We start from the raw sequence: 17,458 nt of genomic DNA, 5'->3' as shown, positions 1-17,458 counted from the left end.
ACTGTGTGCTCGGAAGAATAAAGACGATGGCTACCGAATCGTTTCTCAGAAATTAGGAATAATCATGGACCTACTTACTGTCCATGTATTGCTGCTGGTTGCCGGTATTGTTCATAGTCGTGGCGTTATTCTTCTGGTCTGGAAGGGGAAAATTGTTTTCCCCCTGTTGGAAAAACTCGTTGAAATCAGGCATGCATACAGATTCGTACAAATTAGCGGGAACGTTCTCCAGGTTCGGATGGTCCTCCTTTTCCACGTCTGAAAAGAAAAGTGGAACATAAAAAAACATATCCAAGTACTCTTAGAAAGCATACAAAAAACAAATGTCTATCATAATATCACAGCGCTAATAAAACAAATTAGCAAACAATCAAAAATTTGTTTTTCGACTGACCATTTCTGTTAAAATATACTACAAGATAAGATAACGAATGTTTAATCCCCTCACTCAAGAACGGCGGCTCTACCCGTTTGTAAGCGTCGGCCACTACTCTTAATTATGGAGGCGCCTAACAGGTGGGCCATCATTGCATCCGATGAAGGGAACGGACAAATTACATCCGTGCCTTCAGCAGGTTTCGAACCGGGTATGGCAGTCAGCATCACTAACCACTTTTCTGGCTGAGCGGCTATGATTAGATTCTGATTAGTCTGTTCTGCTGCCTAAACAGAATCAAAAGCGGAATGAATGTTAAAAGGACCGAATATTCAGCAAATCGCATGGTCAAAGCAATTAAAGCGTTGATCACGTCAAATCAACTTTGTTGAAAATGAATTACCAGATGTACCAAAAAAATATCAAATACACATATATCATTAAGTAGTTAAAACTGTCTTGAGAGTGAAACCTTTTAAGACCACCACATACGGTTTTAAATGATTTGGAGTCTTTTATGGAGGGTAGTCGTCGTGTAAGAGAGATGATGTTTATAAGATATTTTCTCTCTCCTTTCAGCATGCCTTCGTTGTCTAACAGTTAGCTCACTCGGCGCGTATTCGAAAGGTCCAGGTTCGCGTCCCGGCGAGGGCGCAGCTCATTTTTCGTATTTCCTACTTCAAAAATACCTGAGGTTAGGTTAGGTTATTTAATTACGGCAAAGACACGGGGGCTATCTGCCTAAGGGGAGGGATGCTTTTGTGGAGGACTTTCTAAGGGAAACTGGCTCGTATACACGTTACACACAACACACATGCAGCCAGCCCATTCGCGGGATTCGAACCTCGGACCGAACTACCAGTGTTCAGCGACTTTACCGCTCGGCCGCTGGTAGGCCTAATACCTGAGGTCTCTGTACATGTGCGTTACAATTTATTTATGTTCTCAGAAACACTGGTTACTGTTAAAAATTGGAAGAAGGAAGTTGCAGAGAACATAAGATCCTCTGTACTTTTTTAAAACGCAACCACAGAACGTAAAATAAGGTACATACAGAATTTACATATAAGGTATGTACAATATTTACATATTTAAGATATATATATATACAATTTTATGCGTCAACAATTAACCATTGCTCATTCTAAGTAATATATTGCTTCAGTTGCTCAAGTTTATTTATGCTAGTCTTACAAGTAAAGGCTAGCGTACGATATCATATTACTAACATATCATATATTACATCACTTCCCGGATGTCAGCCTTAGAATTTTGGAGAGCTTAAGTTAAACTGTCTTACGTTCATGTGACAACTGGAAAAAACTAATAAACCCCATACGGTTAACGTATTCAGGCTCCGTGATTGAAACGAAATGGAATTCCATTATTCAGTGGTCTTATTCATTTGCGACTGGAACCAAATTAAAATTTCCTCATATAAGTGATAAATATTCCTTACGTATAAGTGAACAGTTTCGTATAAGTTTACGTATAAGTGAACAGTGAACTTCCGAGCACAGTTTTTACCTCAAAGTGATAAATATTGATAAATATTCCTGATAATTAAGTGATAAATATCCTTTATAAATATTCCTTAGTAATAATGCATTAAATAAATACTTCGTATTATTTAGAAATGAATAAAATCAATTATAATTAGTTAGAATAAGGAAGGAAAAACAATTATAACTATCTAGAATTAAAGTGCATAGCTTTTGGAAAAATATGCGGGGAACAAGGACTAACTTCAGTTTTAAACTAATTCGGAACAGAAAAACAATCAGCTACGTCAGGCCTAGTCGTAAACATCAAATCTGGTGGCAAATAAAATCGAATATAGCTGAGAACCGAATATAACCGTTTGATAATGTTAATGTTGTAGGATCATCAGGATTTTTTGAAGCAGAGGACGAGAAAAATGAGCTGGGACTCGAACCAGGACCTCTCAAATACGCGCCGAGTGTGCTACCGTTACACCACGAAGGCATGCGGAAAGGAAGGAGAAAATACCTTAGATACTCCCCCCTTTTAAAGAGCGACTGGTATCAGGGGACCCAATCGCCAAATCCTCGTAGTCAAGAATCATCACCCAGTATCTTTTTAGTTCAGGCGCAACTGTAGAGTCATTACGTTATTTTGACGCAGGAGACGCGAAAAATGAGCAGTGCTCTCGCTGGAACTCGAACCTGGACCTCTCGAATACGCGCCGAGTATGCTATCGTTACACCACGAAGGCATACAAAAAAGAGGCAGAAAATATCTTATGAGTATAAACATTGTTTCAAAAGAATAAATTGAGTTAATTAGAAAAATTAAATTTAAATACATATTTAATTAAATATTCTTTGCGCCATTGCTGCAAGGAATGAAATTTAAATTTAAACAAATTTAAATTCTAAACAAATACGTATAAAAGTAAAAAAAAAGTAGAAAAGCAAATTTAAATTCTAAAAAAAGGAAAAAAGCCAAAATAATATAAAAATATGCAAACATGTAAAAGATTTAATTCTGGAACTAATCTACAATATCATTTAAATTCAGAAGCATAAGCAAATCAAGTGTAAAATCTATCCATGAAAATAAATCTACTAATTTAATAAATTAAAATTAAATTAAACAATTTTTTTAAAAAATGCATATGTGAATGATCGTAGAGTAGGCAGGAGACAAGACTTATCGAGGGGAAGTTGCCTCCAAACCTAACTCTCCAACCATTCAATTCGTGTTTCCTCATTCATGCAGGCAAGGGTAAAAGTCAAAACCAAAAGTAATTCCAATAAAGTGGTACCCTTAGAAATTAACATTTAAGTATTAACATTTCATTCATTCCCATATGCATTATTTTCATGGATAGATTTTACACTTGATTTGCTTATGCTTCTGAATTTAAATGATATTGTAGATTAGTTCGAGAATTAAATCTTTTACATGTTTGCATATTTTTAAATTATTTTAAATTATTTTGGCTTTTTTCCTTTTTTTAGAATTTAAATTTGCTTTTCTACTTTTTTACTTTTATACAAATTTGTTTAGAATTTAAATTTGTTTAAATTTAAATTTATAATGTGTATATTTATTTAGGAAATAAGCATTAGAAGAACGATAGGAAATAATTTGAAAATCAAAGCATCAGGATTTGAAATAAATAAATACGTAATGCAAAACATAAAACACAGTACATTTATAAATAAGAAAATATTTTAACGGACTTTCAGTCGGCTATGTTTTGTTCAGATCAGACACTTTAAAAAAAAAAAAAAAAAAAAAAAAAAATTTACATTAGCTGCTTTACAAAAACAAAAATCAGATATCCTCCACATTTCCACCCATCAACTGAGAAATTCAAACGAAATAAAAGAAACAACTTTCATTTCTCAAAATGCATTGCCTAAAATTGATCCCGTAAACATCATTTAACGTTATTATCTACTGTGCTTCAAATAATATGCGGATCAATCAAATAAATTTCCTGCATATTTCAAATTTGGTTCTGAAATGCCTGAAAGCGTTACCCAGAAATATTAAGTGCAAAAATTAGCATCAAATATATAAAAATAAAATAAAATGAATAAATAAGTTCTAGAAATTTAAATAAATAAACGTTTTTGTTGGTCACATAGTTACAACAAACAATACGTTGTTTTTGTTGTTAAAATAAAAGTTGGCAAATTCTATTGCCAACAAAATTCCATTAATTACATGTGCATGCCAACGAAATTACGATCAAATAATTTCGCCATGCCTCGATCTTCCCCCCTCTCCAAATGAAAAAAATAATACAACTTTCACATGAAAAAATTAATAAATTTTCATCAGGAAGGCAAAGTGATTTCTTCCTAAGTACCATCATATTAAATGAAAATTTACAACATCCTTGGCTGGTATACCACATGAAAAACTATCACATACAATTGATTCAATTCCATATTCCCTACAAACACGTTGCTCAATTGTCTTTCATATCCTTCCTCAGACCGAAACAGAAGAATGGAATGGGAAGGAAACGGGCATCGCCGGATGCCGAAGATAGCCACAATCGGGAATTCAAAAAAGTGCTTTTCATGTATCCTCCGACATCCTACATCCTGAGGAAGGAAGAGGTGCTTAGTCAATACCGACAAAGCTAAAATCCCTACATCCAATTCCAGCCTTTTTTTACCCAAAATCAAAAAAGCGATAGCATCCCGGACAGTACTTCCAGTATAGGACAGCACCTAAAACGACATAGGAAGCACTTGCCGAATAAACTACAAGCTCCAGAGCATCGTGAGTCACAGATTCAAAAATTCTTAACTTACCAACTCCCAAAATCACGGCGACGGTAAGGACTACGTCAAAATGTCGAAAATGTTAAGAGACGATGTAATATCTGCAAAATTCGTTATGCTTCTTGATGGGGAAAGTGCTATTTGCCGAGCAGCAGGTGGTCCATGATGATAGCAGCATTTAAAGCGGTTCTGTACCAAGAAGATTAACGATTGCCACAGATATACTTCTGTAAAGATACCAACGAGATAAATACCTGCTATATGAAGTCGTTGAAAGATACTCCCGATTTAAAAGCTAAATCTACTGAAAGTACAGGTGCATTTCAGTGGCGCCATTTCTATGCCTGGTGCGACAACGGTTTCATAAACATGTTATCGAAAAATTCATCATCTTGTGGCCAAAAAGCAAGTTTTATCAATTTGTATAATACCCATTCCACATGTTTGGATAATTACAACCTGGTATTTTCCGATCCTCAGCAGAATCAACTTGCACTAAATGTGGATGCACCAGTAAAAGAAGTTTCATTATCTTGTGCATAAAAAATTAAAGATTGAGTGATCCTATTAATTACTGTAATGCACATCTTTCAGGCATAGAAGGCAGTATGATATCTTCCAATATCCTACACATGTTATAAAATAATGCTGAGACAGTTCTGGATAAAGTAGTGTGTGGACGGCATTCTCGTAAAAAAGAAACAGCAGAAGCTGAATCACACGTATAAAGTAAAATGGAATCTATAGTTTGTGCGTTACAATTTGATACCAATCGCATTTGAAAATGAATATCCAAACACAACACGACTAAGGAAATACGTATAATATTTTGGTTAAAGGTAAGTGAATTTCCTTAATATTTATATAGAATATCTTCGGAATGTATCGTATTTATTTGATAATAAGACTACTTCGAATATACGACATTTAGAATACATTTTTGGGTAAATTTTTATGAAATACAAATACACGTGAGTATTTGATTAGAATACGGTTCCGATTAGAATCCATATGACTCTTGATTTGAAAGCTAAGCTACATATATACAATGCTTATATATTATGCTTATTTAGGTATATATTATATGCTATTATGGGTTAAATATAACCATTGTGTAGGAAGAAAAGTCTGCGATATTTTGCTACTTATTTGTTTTCAGGCGTACTACTAATAGTATAGAGGATGCAGGACTAAGTTAAAATTGCTCAGCTAGATGTGGCTATTACAATTAGCGATAGTTATGTAGTTTATATACACGCTAATTACCTGCATGGTTTATTATTATTTAAACAGCGGAATTACCTATATTGGCAAGACAATTAAACTCCTTCCTCTCAATCCTGCAATGTCTTTTACCAAAATGCTTCGATTTTAAAACCTACGAAATTTTATAACCAAAAATACGGCAGGAAAAAACGAAGAGAATTAGAATAAATACGGTAAAACATAAAACATTTTAATACTTTTATTCTGCTCCGCTCAAAATAACTTTTACTAGCGTTTCTGTTCCGATTGTTAAGCCTATTTTTAAATTTGTTCGACACACTAGAATTCCGTGCAGTTTAAGTATATCTTAAGTGCGTCATTCCTTAAATTTTGTGTGTGTGTATATATGAAACAGTATGCAATTATCTGACAGTTCATTAGAAACATACCGCATCATTTGCTGGTGATTATGTTCAAAACAAACAGTAGATTCTACAACAAGCCATCACCAAAAAGCCAAAGCGGACTATATGAATATTAAACTATAACTTTCCTTAATAAATTACAGAAAACAAGCAGTTGTTCAATAACGGATTAATCCTAATAAGTGGATACTTACAAAGACAGCTCTGTTTCCAGAAACGACTGTTAGCACAAACAAAGAATTAAAACAAATGGCTTAAAAGATGTGTACGGGCTGGATGCTGGGATGTGTGCAGAGGACACGGGATCATGTCCGACAGAATCCCTTTCTCGACCAATGAAGGGAGGAACTGCGGGTGGTTGCGTACATGTATATAGGTGTGTATGGGCATCGGGGGTGTTGTCATGGGCTGTTGATCAAAAGAAGGCGGGAGATGTAGCATCGTAATGAAATGGACATCGAAATTTGTATATAGGACAATCGAGGACAGCCATTTCGGATGAGCGGTAACGAGTTGAACTTTTGGGGCACTTTTGCAACAGAAAAAGTTGGATATGCAATTAAACGTAATGAATAATAAAACCGGCCACGGTAAAAATGTTATGTCGCTATAAAGCTGGTCGAAATCTTCCCCATTTTGGAAAATCATATGACGGTGAAAAAAGTATTACTAATTTTAATTTATTTCTCGCCGAATTCTGTATCAGAAAGATGTTCTTTTCTCTAGGAAAAGCTTCGCACTTATAAAACATAAAAGAATATTTAATTAATATTAATTTTCTTTCTATCATCGACTTAAATGTACTAATGGCTTATATCGGAAAACAAACCCAACAATATAAAATTCAAAATTAGGCAAAAAGTAGCTTGGAGTAGACTTTGACTGAAACAGTTGGTTTCGAAGGCAATCCCTCTTCTTCAGGACAGATGGAAATCCCTTCCTGGAAGCAAAAAAAAATTTATTTTTTTGCTGAAGAAGAGAAACCTCAGTCTTAACCCCTCAAAAGCACTAGGATTTTTATTAAAACTAAGGTAGCTTTTTTGCCCAATTTTAAATACTGCAGGCTGTGTAAAATTGCTTTGTGAAATTTTAAGTCTATTTATCATTACATTACCATTCCCTAAGTTCTAAGATTCTTAACTCCAGAATGAAATAGCGTCCCAAATTTTATAATGAAGAACCTACTTACGGATTTTCTTAACAAATCAAGTAGCTTATGTATGGAGATGATTGTAATTTTCAAAGGGATATATAACTCTAGGTTTATTTACATAGACAAAGTACAATACGAAACAAAAGGCGGACAGTTCTATATCTCCCGTTTTACTGGGCCGATTTATATTTGATATTGTTCTAATAGGTATTTCGACACAAAACTGGACTTTTTTTGAAATCACATGCCATTCCTCCCCCCCCCCCAGATTTCGATTCTACGACTCAAATTATACCAAACTGACAAGTTTTGTAAAAATCGCATGCGTAGTTTTTAAAAAAATTAGCTCCTCATTGTTGATTGAGTTTCATATATATTTATTAATTATGTCTTTTTTATTAAATTTATTCTTCCTTTCATATTTCGAAATTTAGGTTCGGTCCAAATAAAATTCACCGTTTTTTAGGCCAAAGGGGCAATCTGCCCAGAAGGACTATTAATTTCGTTTTGGCATTTTCCATTGGTTCACTATAAATGTCGGTTCCCTTTTCAGATTTTTGGCAGCAAATATTATAGCCCTGTATTTATATTTAAAGAAATTAAATAATGAAGAATCTGCATAAATGTATGCATCTTTCTCGCATTGTGATAAAATGACGATATTTACAGTAATCGAATTTTCAATAACGTAATCCTCGACCCCATTATGGGCATCTGAAAGCCAAAATTTAGAATTTGTTTTATTACCTATTCCATATTTTGTAACACTTTAAAGAATTTTTTATTAACAAACATGACGATTTCAAACCGAGCAATGGCACCGCACGGGGGAAAAAAAAGAACATTTTTATCACCAGCGCGCGAGACTGTGTATCGGAAATTCTAAAGATATGCTCTTTTTAAATTATGTTCTGATATTGCTGTTGGATTTTTATGGTTTAAGTGCGAAGAACATGATATTTAATAAATAAAGGTAACACACAAAACGTTTAAAAAAAATCCTTTGCAATATTATATCATCAACAACGGATGCAATTTTACCAAAAAACATAAAATTAACAAAAAAAAAAAAAAAATTCGAGTTTTGGAGAAAAACATCGCTTTGAGGTGCACTGGCTCTTGTCTAGAAGCACCCTATGTACCAAATTTCGCAGCACGAAGAAAGACACACACAGACAGACTCTTCCTTTTATATACGTTACCGTGAAAGACCTAAATTGGAGAATGTCGACTTTCACCGGAGAATATCAACATTCACCAAATACGTCGGTGAAAGACCGAATATTTATTTCACTACATTCTTGTATATTCGGACCCTCACCGGTATACGTCGACAATCACAGATATGCTCTTGTGAAAGTCGAAAAGAGAGGTTTTAAAGTGCCATAATAGTTTAAGTTGTTGCAATAAATAAGATTTGAATCACATAATTTAGTAAGTTTTTTATGACTGTTATTTTATTTTCTCATTTAGAACGTACTGTATAATTAAGTAAGTTTTTAACTTCTATTATTTTCCTTTCTCATTTTGAATGTATTGTGTGTTTTAGGTTCTCATGTTCTTAAGTTCTTATTTCAAGTTTCAAGTGCGTTTATTCGCGACTGAATGACGGAGAAGAAAATATAATATTGTTATATGTTTAACATTCGCCATTAGTACATGGTGAATGTCGACATTGACCGGTGTAAGTCAGAAATATTTCGGACATACACCAAGAGACTATGTGAATGTTGACATTCACCGGTGAAAGTCGACATTCCCCAGATTTCGGTGTTTCACGGGAACATATATACAGATTTGCCCCATTTTATTTTGTGTCGATTAAAAGTACAGTTTTGACATGCAAAGAAACAATTTAAATATGGCAAAACTGCCACTTTGCTCTTTTATCACACTCATCGGAATGGCCGGAATCGTCAGTCAGTTTCCGAAATTCGGAATATGTTTATCAACTACACCCTCTTTGAAAGTAAAATGAAATTTAAATATGATACGAAAAACAAATACTTTAAGGACTGCAAATGCTTTTCTATGGATCGAAAGTTAAAAGGCAATCTTAGATTAAGTTCAGTGAGCTAATGTTCTAATTATTATTTAAATCTTAAAAAAGGCGAAATTTAATTTACATTTTACATGTATTTAGCCTACAATTAAAACAACACCTGTATGTATAGGTAGACACCAGATGACAGAAGAAGAGAAAAAACTAATCCACTTACATTAAAGCGTAAATTGAAATGTGAATGCCAATGTAAAGGAATTAAAAATAGACTAGCGACAGATACTTTATGAAAAAGAGATACGCCTTTCTGGTACAGAGTAAAAAAATTTTTTTTTTTTTTTTTTTTTTTTTTTTTTTTAATTCTAAGTAACTAGCTTTGTTTCGGCGAATTAGAAACGAATTGGTTCTTGAGGTATGCCTGTATAAATATACCCAGTTAACATTTTTGACTCCGTTTTGAGCGACTTGTGATGTCATTTATCAGCAATGAAAATCTACGAAAAGAAGTAAATGTCGTGACAGCCATATCTGATAAAGAACGAAATTTTAAGCTGGTTTTACCATTTGCGGCACAGTGTGTCCGGTGTGGACACACCTAAAAATTTCCTTCTGTACGCACAGAAAAATTGAAAGAAAAAGGATTTATAGGTTACTCTGAAACTTCTTTATTTATAGTAGATGGCAGCTCAACACAAACCAGTCCATATATTTTAGCCATGCTTAGTTTTTTAAGACCCTCATTTTTCAAAGAAATCTTCCAGATTTTTTGGGGGTATTAAAATGAATTGTTTGAAAAGAAATTTCTTTGTTATTTTTTGGCTGTATGCTAATCTCCTTATTCTATATTAGTTTTAAATTTTTACCTTGAAATCTTGCCTAAAATCAAACGGGGAACCCTAGGTGTGCCCGGACCGGGCTCATCGATCATCTAGGACAACGGAGAGTCTGTATTCTTTGTTTCTCCGCATCTCATCGGTCAGTTCATCGACAACAATGCTAGTTTTAGCACTCTTTTCGAACCTCTATTCAATCACTGTGCCCACTTTGGGCACACCCACAGGATTAAAACGATAAAGGTTATCTTCACAAAATTTTGCTTGTGTACTCTTCTAGGCCTAATGAGACTGCCTACTTTTTTTTTTTTTTTTTTAATAAAAACTTCAACTTTAAAAGGTAGCGTGCCGGAAAGGGTTAAACAATCCTAACAGCTAATCCTGCTGTTATTGAAATATCTATAATATTTTGTAGATCTCCTCAGCTGTATATCTGTGTGGTATTTTCGCCACAGATAAGACGACATAGCGAATATACTAACGATGAAATTATAAAAGTATACAAAAATCTCTACATATAATAAAAGAAAAACTGTGTGTGTCTTTCGCTCGTGTTGCGCGTAAGCTAATAGACCCAGGGCTACGAAATTTGGTATATAGGTGCATCTAGACAAGAGCCAGTGCACTTCGAAGCGACTTTTTCAAAATTCGAATCAGATATTTTTTTTTATTTTATCTTTTCGATTTTATCGCATCATTCTGAATAATTTCATTCTTTTAGAAATGTGGTTTTGGCAACAGTTTTTCCTACAATTGTATACTGGACTGCTGACTGTTGAAAATCAGCACTGTTGCCACTTGGAAAAATGAAGGCGATCATTCTGTGCAGTTTTCAAACTGAATGTTTCTCTTGGATACTGGACGTTTGTCGAGAAAAGGCAAAGGGAAGTTGATTAATTTATTTATTAGGATAGTTAAAGTTTGTATTAAGGGATATTGCTTATTTCATTATAATTTTGTTATATGTAATACTTTTTTTTTTTTTGATGAATTTGTTCTGTAAAAATTCTGCGCAGTTTTTAAATTTAACGTTTGGTGTTTGTTCCCTTCAGGCATTTTTCCGGTTCATTTAATTATCGGGTGTTGTTCTTTGCTCAGTTACGCCCTGTAAAATTCAATTCAACAGCAAAATCACTAAAAAGTTTAAAGCAACGTAACTTTACGATTTCCTAATACACAGTCTCACGCGCTGAAGATAAAATGTTTTATTCCGTGCAGTGTTGCCACTGCTCGCTTTCAAGTCGTTGAGTTTTTTAACGAAAAATGCATTAAAATTTTATAAAACATGAAATATAAAATTCGAAATTCGGACTTCCAGGTGCCCGTTTTCGGGTGGAGAACTAACTACGTTATTTAAAATCTGATGGCTCTAGGCAACGCAGCTTTTTCAGCATATATATACATGCCTGTAGCTTCTTCATTATTTAATTTCTTTAAAAATAATACAGGGCGGCAATAATTTGAAAAGTGATTTCGCCGTTTATAGCGGACAACGCAAAATCCCGTTTCCAGACTAACACCCTTTTGGGAGAATAAGTATATCATGTGGAGGAATGAATTTAAAGGCAAAATTTGGTAAAGATACAGAAATTTGTTCTTTAAATTCTTTCTATTTCATGCATTCGTGTACTATCTTGTTTAGCAGTATAAGTAATGCTCGAATGTATAGCACGATGATTAAAATTTAATATCCACATGTTAGGATACGTCATGGACTGCTACACATATAAAAAGGGGGAAAATGTTTTATTATCTATAAATAAATTGTCTGGTGCAATGGCATTTCTGGACCACATTTCGTCACTTCCCGGCCTTTGTATTGCTCCATATCCTCTCCATTGTGGTACAGGCCATATATTCAGGGGAAAAAAAAAAAAAAAAAAAAAAAATCCGAGGCCACAGGCCGGGGGTGGCACCTGCAAATTCTTTCAAAAGCGAGGTCCGACGCCGGAAGTGACGTCCGATGAAATCAGATCAGCCGGAAATGAACAGGTGTATGAAAAGATGCATCCTGTAAATTTACTGCAAAGAAGGGGGGATTCGAACGGCTAAATGGCGTAGGAAACTAGGCGAGGTGGAGCTTCTGAGGACACCAATAATTAAAATACAAACCAATTGGTCTTGTTAGGGAAATCGTTATAGGGCCCCGGAAAAGCATCCTTAATTAAAGCTTCTATTCGAGTTATAATTATTGCAGTGACTGTCAAAAATATTTTTATGTTGTATTTAAAGCATACTCCTCTTAGCATAACAAAAAGGCGTAGATACTTTTTATTCGGAGGGAAGAGAAATACATATTGTTTCCGCAAAAGTATTAAGACTGAAATCATAACAAATCCAGATCTGAAGGAAATTTTACAAATTGTTATACAGTAGACACCCGATTATCCGCGCCTGCCGCACAAAGTTTTTTTTTTTTTTTTTTTTTTTTTTTTTTAAACAAGCGTAAAGCAAAGAAAATAAAAATGTTCACAAAACTCAAAACTGAGCGAAGCGTTAAATTTGCTAAACATCGCGCTTATTTATAGCAAAAATATTCCAAGCCTTCTCCGGAACCTTCCCCTCTGATGAGTAATTGATTTCTTACTCACCCTTGCAGTGCCCGCTCCACGGCCCTCTCTCGTCTTAATCTTACTGATACGTCTTACTTAACCTTACTGATTTTACAGTTATGCTTTTGTAATTACATAATACATTACAGTATTAAAACAGTCCATATGTTTTAATTTTTCTGTGTATCCTTGACGCCTCTCGTAAGTACAAAGCACTTCTCTGTTTTCATTAACAAAATGCATTTTAGGTTAGTACTGAGTGATATACTAAAATATTAAGCGTTAGTTAAACATTCCCTGCTGTTTATCTTACGTTTTATTGTACATTTTTTCAAAGTCGGAATAATTGTTTTCTCTTTTGCTATATCCGTTTTTAGCTTTTTTCGGATTATCCGCGATTTTAGGTATCCGCGGCGGTCGCGCCACCCAATTCCGCGGATAATCGGGAGTGCACTGTATATAAAAACAGATTCTTCTTAATGGTTTTCACGCTTGGCGTAGTTGCAGAGCTTTTGGAAGTTTATGTAGCACTCAGTTGTTGGAATATCCTTTTATTTCTTCGTTACATATTTTCGGAAATCTTCTCATGGTTGGGTTCCCCCTCAATATGAAATTTCATTGCTGAGGACAGAAACTTGTCAATTAATATTCAGCCTATAAAATAAGGAGATCACTGCTGCAATAAATCCTTCGATATTAGATGCACTAGACGAAAAGAACTTTATAATTTCCCGCTGCTTCATCTTTGAATCCATCAAAACAACAAAGATACAACCTGCCTAAAATCAAACCAAAATTCCAGTGAAACTTGTGATCAGTGATGTATTACAGGCAGCTTTCTTTTATATGTTTATTTTTCTTTTATAGAAAGCTTTAGTCTGCTTTTCTAAGAAAGCTAACCGAAATACTGATCATGGCCATTTTTATGTTCCTTGTATGTTAGCTTCGCTCTGATTAGTTAAAAAAATTCCATCCTAAAGCACTGCATGTGTTAGTAGTCACTATCCATGTAGTCTACTGTGTTAGTAGTCACTATTGTACCGTAACTTCGCTTAGACTGGTTGGAAAAATTCTGCCCTAAACATGTAGACACACTACCTATTCTACACGAATTAGATATAAAGCACAGAAATATAGAATAATCTCTTATATCAGCGACACTAGACACTCTTATGCAATGAAATCTTCACTGAAGAATTATTTTATTTTGCCACCGTCATGCAAATGAAACAACAGTTTAAAAATAACCAGCAGATAACCAACATATTTTTTAAATAATTAATTAATTAGTAGCTAATAATTTATTTGAAATCTGCCAATATTAGTTAAAGCTAGCAATTTAAACATGACTTTTATCTACTCGAAAACAATACTTCAGCCTATAAGGTATTTCTCCCGCCGTCTTAGCATGCCTTCGTGGTGTAATTAGAAGCAAACTCGGCGCGTATTCGAGAGATCCGTGGTTCGAGTCCCGGCGAGGGCATCACTCATTTTTCACGTTTCTCAGCATCAAAAACCCTAATGTCTCTGTAGTAGTGCCCTAACTAAAAAAGGGGGTGAATGATGATTCTCCACCACCAGGGTTTGGCGACTGTGTTCCCTAATTCACAGTCGCCTTTTAAAAGGGGGAGTATATAAGGTATTTTTCCCGCCTTCTAAGCATGCCTTCGTAGTGTAGTGGTCAACATGCTCGGCGCGTATAGGAGAGGTCCAAGGTCCAAGTCCCGGCGAGGGCACTGAACATTTTTCATCTCTCCCGCTTTCAAAAAATATCTAATGTCTCTACAAACCCACCAGCGGCCGAGCGATAACATCGCTGAACACTGGTAGTTCGGTCCGGAGTTGGCCAACGGGTTGGCTGCGTGGGCTTTTTCGCGTTTTTCCCATGTATAATACGAATATGAACCAGAAATCCTTCAGGAAGGCACCCCTCCCCTTAGGAGGATAGTCCACGTGTGTTTCGCTGTAATAAAATAAACCAAACCGGAAACAATACTTAAAATATATTAGCGCAACAAGTAACGCCCTCTTAGAAGAAAGAATCTCTTAGAAGAAAGAATCTTAGAATCTCCTTTTCGAAAATCTCAGTAACTTCTTAGAAAGCTCGTAGACTCACGATTTAAGTAGGATCTAATGCAGGAAACTTACCTTTCTGTAAAATGTCCAAATGTTCGAAAAGGATGTCCCCCATGAATGGTGGAGACCTGGCAAGAAATGCTTCCTTCGAAAGGGAACACATTTCTTTGCCAGACATGTTGAAATTCGGAAGGGATGTTCCTTCGAGACTAAATTCACGCGTTGCCCAGTTCAGCCAGTGTGCGACATCCATCTCTTTCCAAAGACGAGGATCTGAAAAGAGACAAGTATTTCGAAATTTTATTGCACTGGTGACAATAGCAATGGTTTTTACATCGTAGAAGTTTTGAAGTGTAAACGAAAGCATAATACAACGTCTGGAAGTCTGCATCACTTCATTTACACAATGCCGACGCCTGCGCCAGGAAGACTGCCGATGAGCATGATAGAAAACAGAGTTTATTTATTATTTGAGGAACTATGTTTTTTAGTCATTTGAAATTGTTTTTTAGTATTATCTAATGTATCTAAACTCATATTATATTTAGTGCCTATTGAAATGTATGTTACACCACCCCACGATGTAAATTTCTACAGTGGCAATGAGCCACATCTTGTCTCTGTGACATCTTTACAGGTATATTTACAGGGGTTGGACAAAAATATGGAAACACCTTTAAAAACATGTTTCTTTGCTTAAAATGGTGTAGGAAACCCGTTGGCATCCAAAACAGCTTGCAGTCTTCTCGGAATGGATAAATACAGTTCCTGTATGTTTGCCAAGGGAATATTATACCATTCTTCCTGCAAAACGGTGGCAAGTTCAGATAACGATGTTGGCGGTGGATAACGAAAACGCACTTTCCGTTCCAATGTAGACCACAAAGGTTCGATAATATTCAGGTCTGGTGACTGTGGTGGCCAGGGGAGATGGGACAACTCATCCTCGTGCTCAGAAAACCAGTCCTGGACAAAGTGAGCTCTGTGAACAGGGGCTTTGTCGTCTTGGAAGACACCATCACCATCGGGGAACAAAGTTTGTACCATGGGATGAACTTGATCGGCCAAAATGTTCACATAAGTCTTGGCAGTCATGTGCCCTGACACAGTTATCATGGGGCTAGCAGAGAACCACGATATGGCTGCCCAAACCATAACAGAACCCCCGCCATGTTTCACTCTTGGCAACAAGCAGTCTGTATTATAGGCTTGAGATGGCGTACTCCAGACGTAAACTCGGCCAGAAGTGGGAAACAACGTGAAAGAAGACTCGTCAGACCATATTACTCGCTTCCACTGCTCTATAGTCCAGGCCTTTATGACTTAAACACCACCTTTTCCTGTTACGGGCATTAGCATCACTGATGAGTGGCTTCTCAATTGCAGCACGGCCAGCAATTCCCTGTTTATGAAGCTCCCTTCTAATTGTTTTGGTACTCACAGAGTTCGGTAACACAACATTCATTTCAGCAGTAACTTTTGCAGCTGTGGTCTTTTTATTTTTCGTCACAATTGTCCTTAATGATCGTCTGTCACGATCACTCAGGACACACTTTCGTCCGCGATGTGATTTAGCAGATGATGTTTTTCCACTTTTCAAATATGCGGAATAAATCTTCGATACAGTACCTCTCGAAACACTAAACACCTCGGCTACCTTGCTTACGGAAGCACCTACCATACGTGCTCCAACAATTTGCCCACGTTCGAAATCTGTTAACTCTGACATAATGCAATGACAACCTCACATAACAGTACTCCGACAACAGCTGAACTGTTTAGCACATTTACAGAGTTGTATAGGTGGCGTCAGTAGTCAAAAACGCCAGCGCACCTACATATTTCATTAAAATCAATCTTTCTTTTCAAACATGCATTTCACAAGGTGTTTCCATATTTTTGTCCATCCACTGTACTTCTAGGATGCCCTATATGAAGACAACTGGCAAAAAGCCTGCAATTTCACGCAGGCTAGGCCCAGTATAACAGCGGTAAATGGAAATGGGTCTTTATTTATTAAATATCGTGTTCTTCGCATTTAGACCATTCAATTCAATTCAACGGCAATACCGCAAAATAATTTTAAAATGAGCCTATCTTTTAGATATTAGAAGTTATCTATCCTAGAATTTCCGATACACAGTTCCGCACGCTGGAGATAAAAAGTTTTTTTTTTTTTTTTGGCCCCGTTGAGTGTTGCCATCGCTCGCTTTGAAATCGTTGAGTTTATTAATCAAAAATTCGTTAAGGTGTTACAAAATCTGAAATCGATCATAAAACAAATTCCAAATTTGGGCTTCTAGATGCCCATATTCGGAGGAGGATTGATTACGTTATTCAAAATTCGATGGTTCTAAGTTTATCACAGTGCGAGAAACACACATTTATGCAGATTCTTGATTATTTAATTTCTTAAAATATAACACAGGGCGACAATATTGGGTGGCAACAGTTTGAAACGTGATATGGACATTTACAGTGAATCGACGCAAAATGCTAAAACGAAATTAATAGCCCTTCTGAGCTACTAACGCACCTTTGGGCTAATAATTATATCAATTTAATAT

At 35.6% G+C, this 17,458-nt stretch overlaps 1 protein-coding gene and 1 long non-coding RNA gene across 4 annotated transcripts in view; one reads left to right on the top strand and one right to left on the bottom strand.

Annotated features, from left to right (window-relative positions):
- Positions 1-17,458, bottom strand: part of LOC118188262 (protein C-ets-1-like) — a 144,436-nt gene that overhangs the window by 14,220 nt on the left and 112,758 nt on the right. For both annotated transcript variants that reach the window (XM_035358659.2, XM_085812765.1), the window contains 2 exons: positions 14,964-15,164; positions 79-258 (listed from right to left, as the gene is read on the bottom strand). In XM_035358659.2, the coding sequence (XP_035214550.1) occupies positions 79-258; positions 14,964-15,164 (381 nt within the window). The remainder of the gene's footprint in view (positions 1-78; positions 259-14,963; positions 15,165-17,458) is intronic.
- Positions 4,508-17,458, top strand: part of LOC118188263 (uncharacterized) — a 34,658-nt gene continuing 21,707 nt past the window's right edge. Inside the window, exon 1 of one of the 2 annotated variants that reach the window (XR_004758085.2) lies at positions 4,508-5,483. This is a non-coding gene — a long non-coding RNA (uncharacterized LOC118188263). The remainder of the gene's footprint in view (positions 5,484-17,458) is intronic. The other variant, XR_004758084.2, reaches the window with a different exon arrangement.

Source organism: Stegodyphus dumicola, chromosome 1, assembly GCF_044657685.1.
Source record: "Stegodyphus dumicola isolate Sdum_Otavi_A_Nest chromosome 1, ASM4465768v1".
NCBI lineage: Eukaryota > Metazoa > Arthropoda > Arachnida > Araneae > Eresidae > Stegodyphus > Stegodyphus dumicola.
This window is presented reverse-complemented; position numbering and strand designations above follow the sequence as displayed.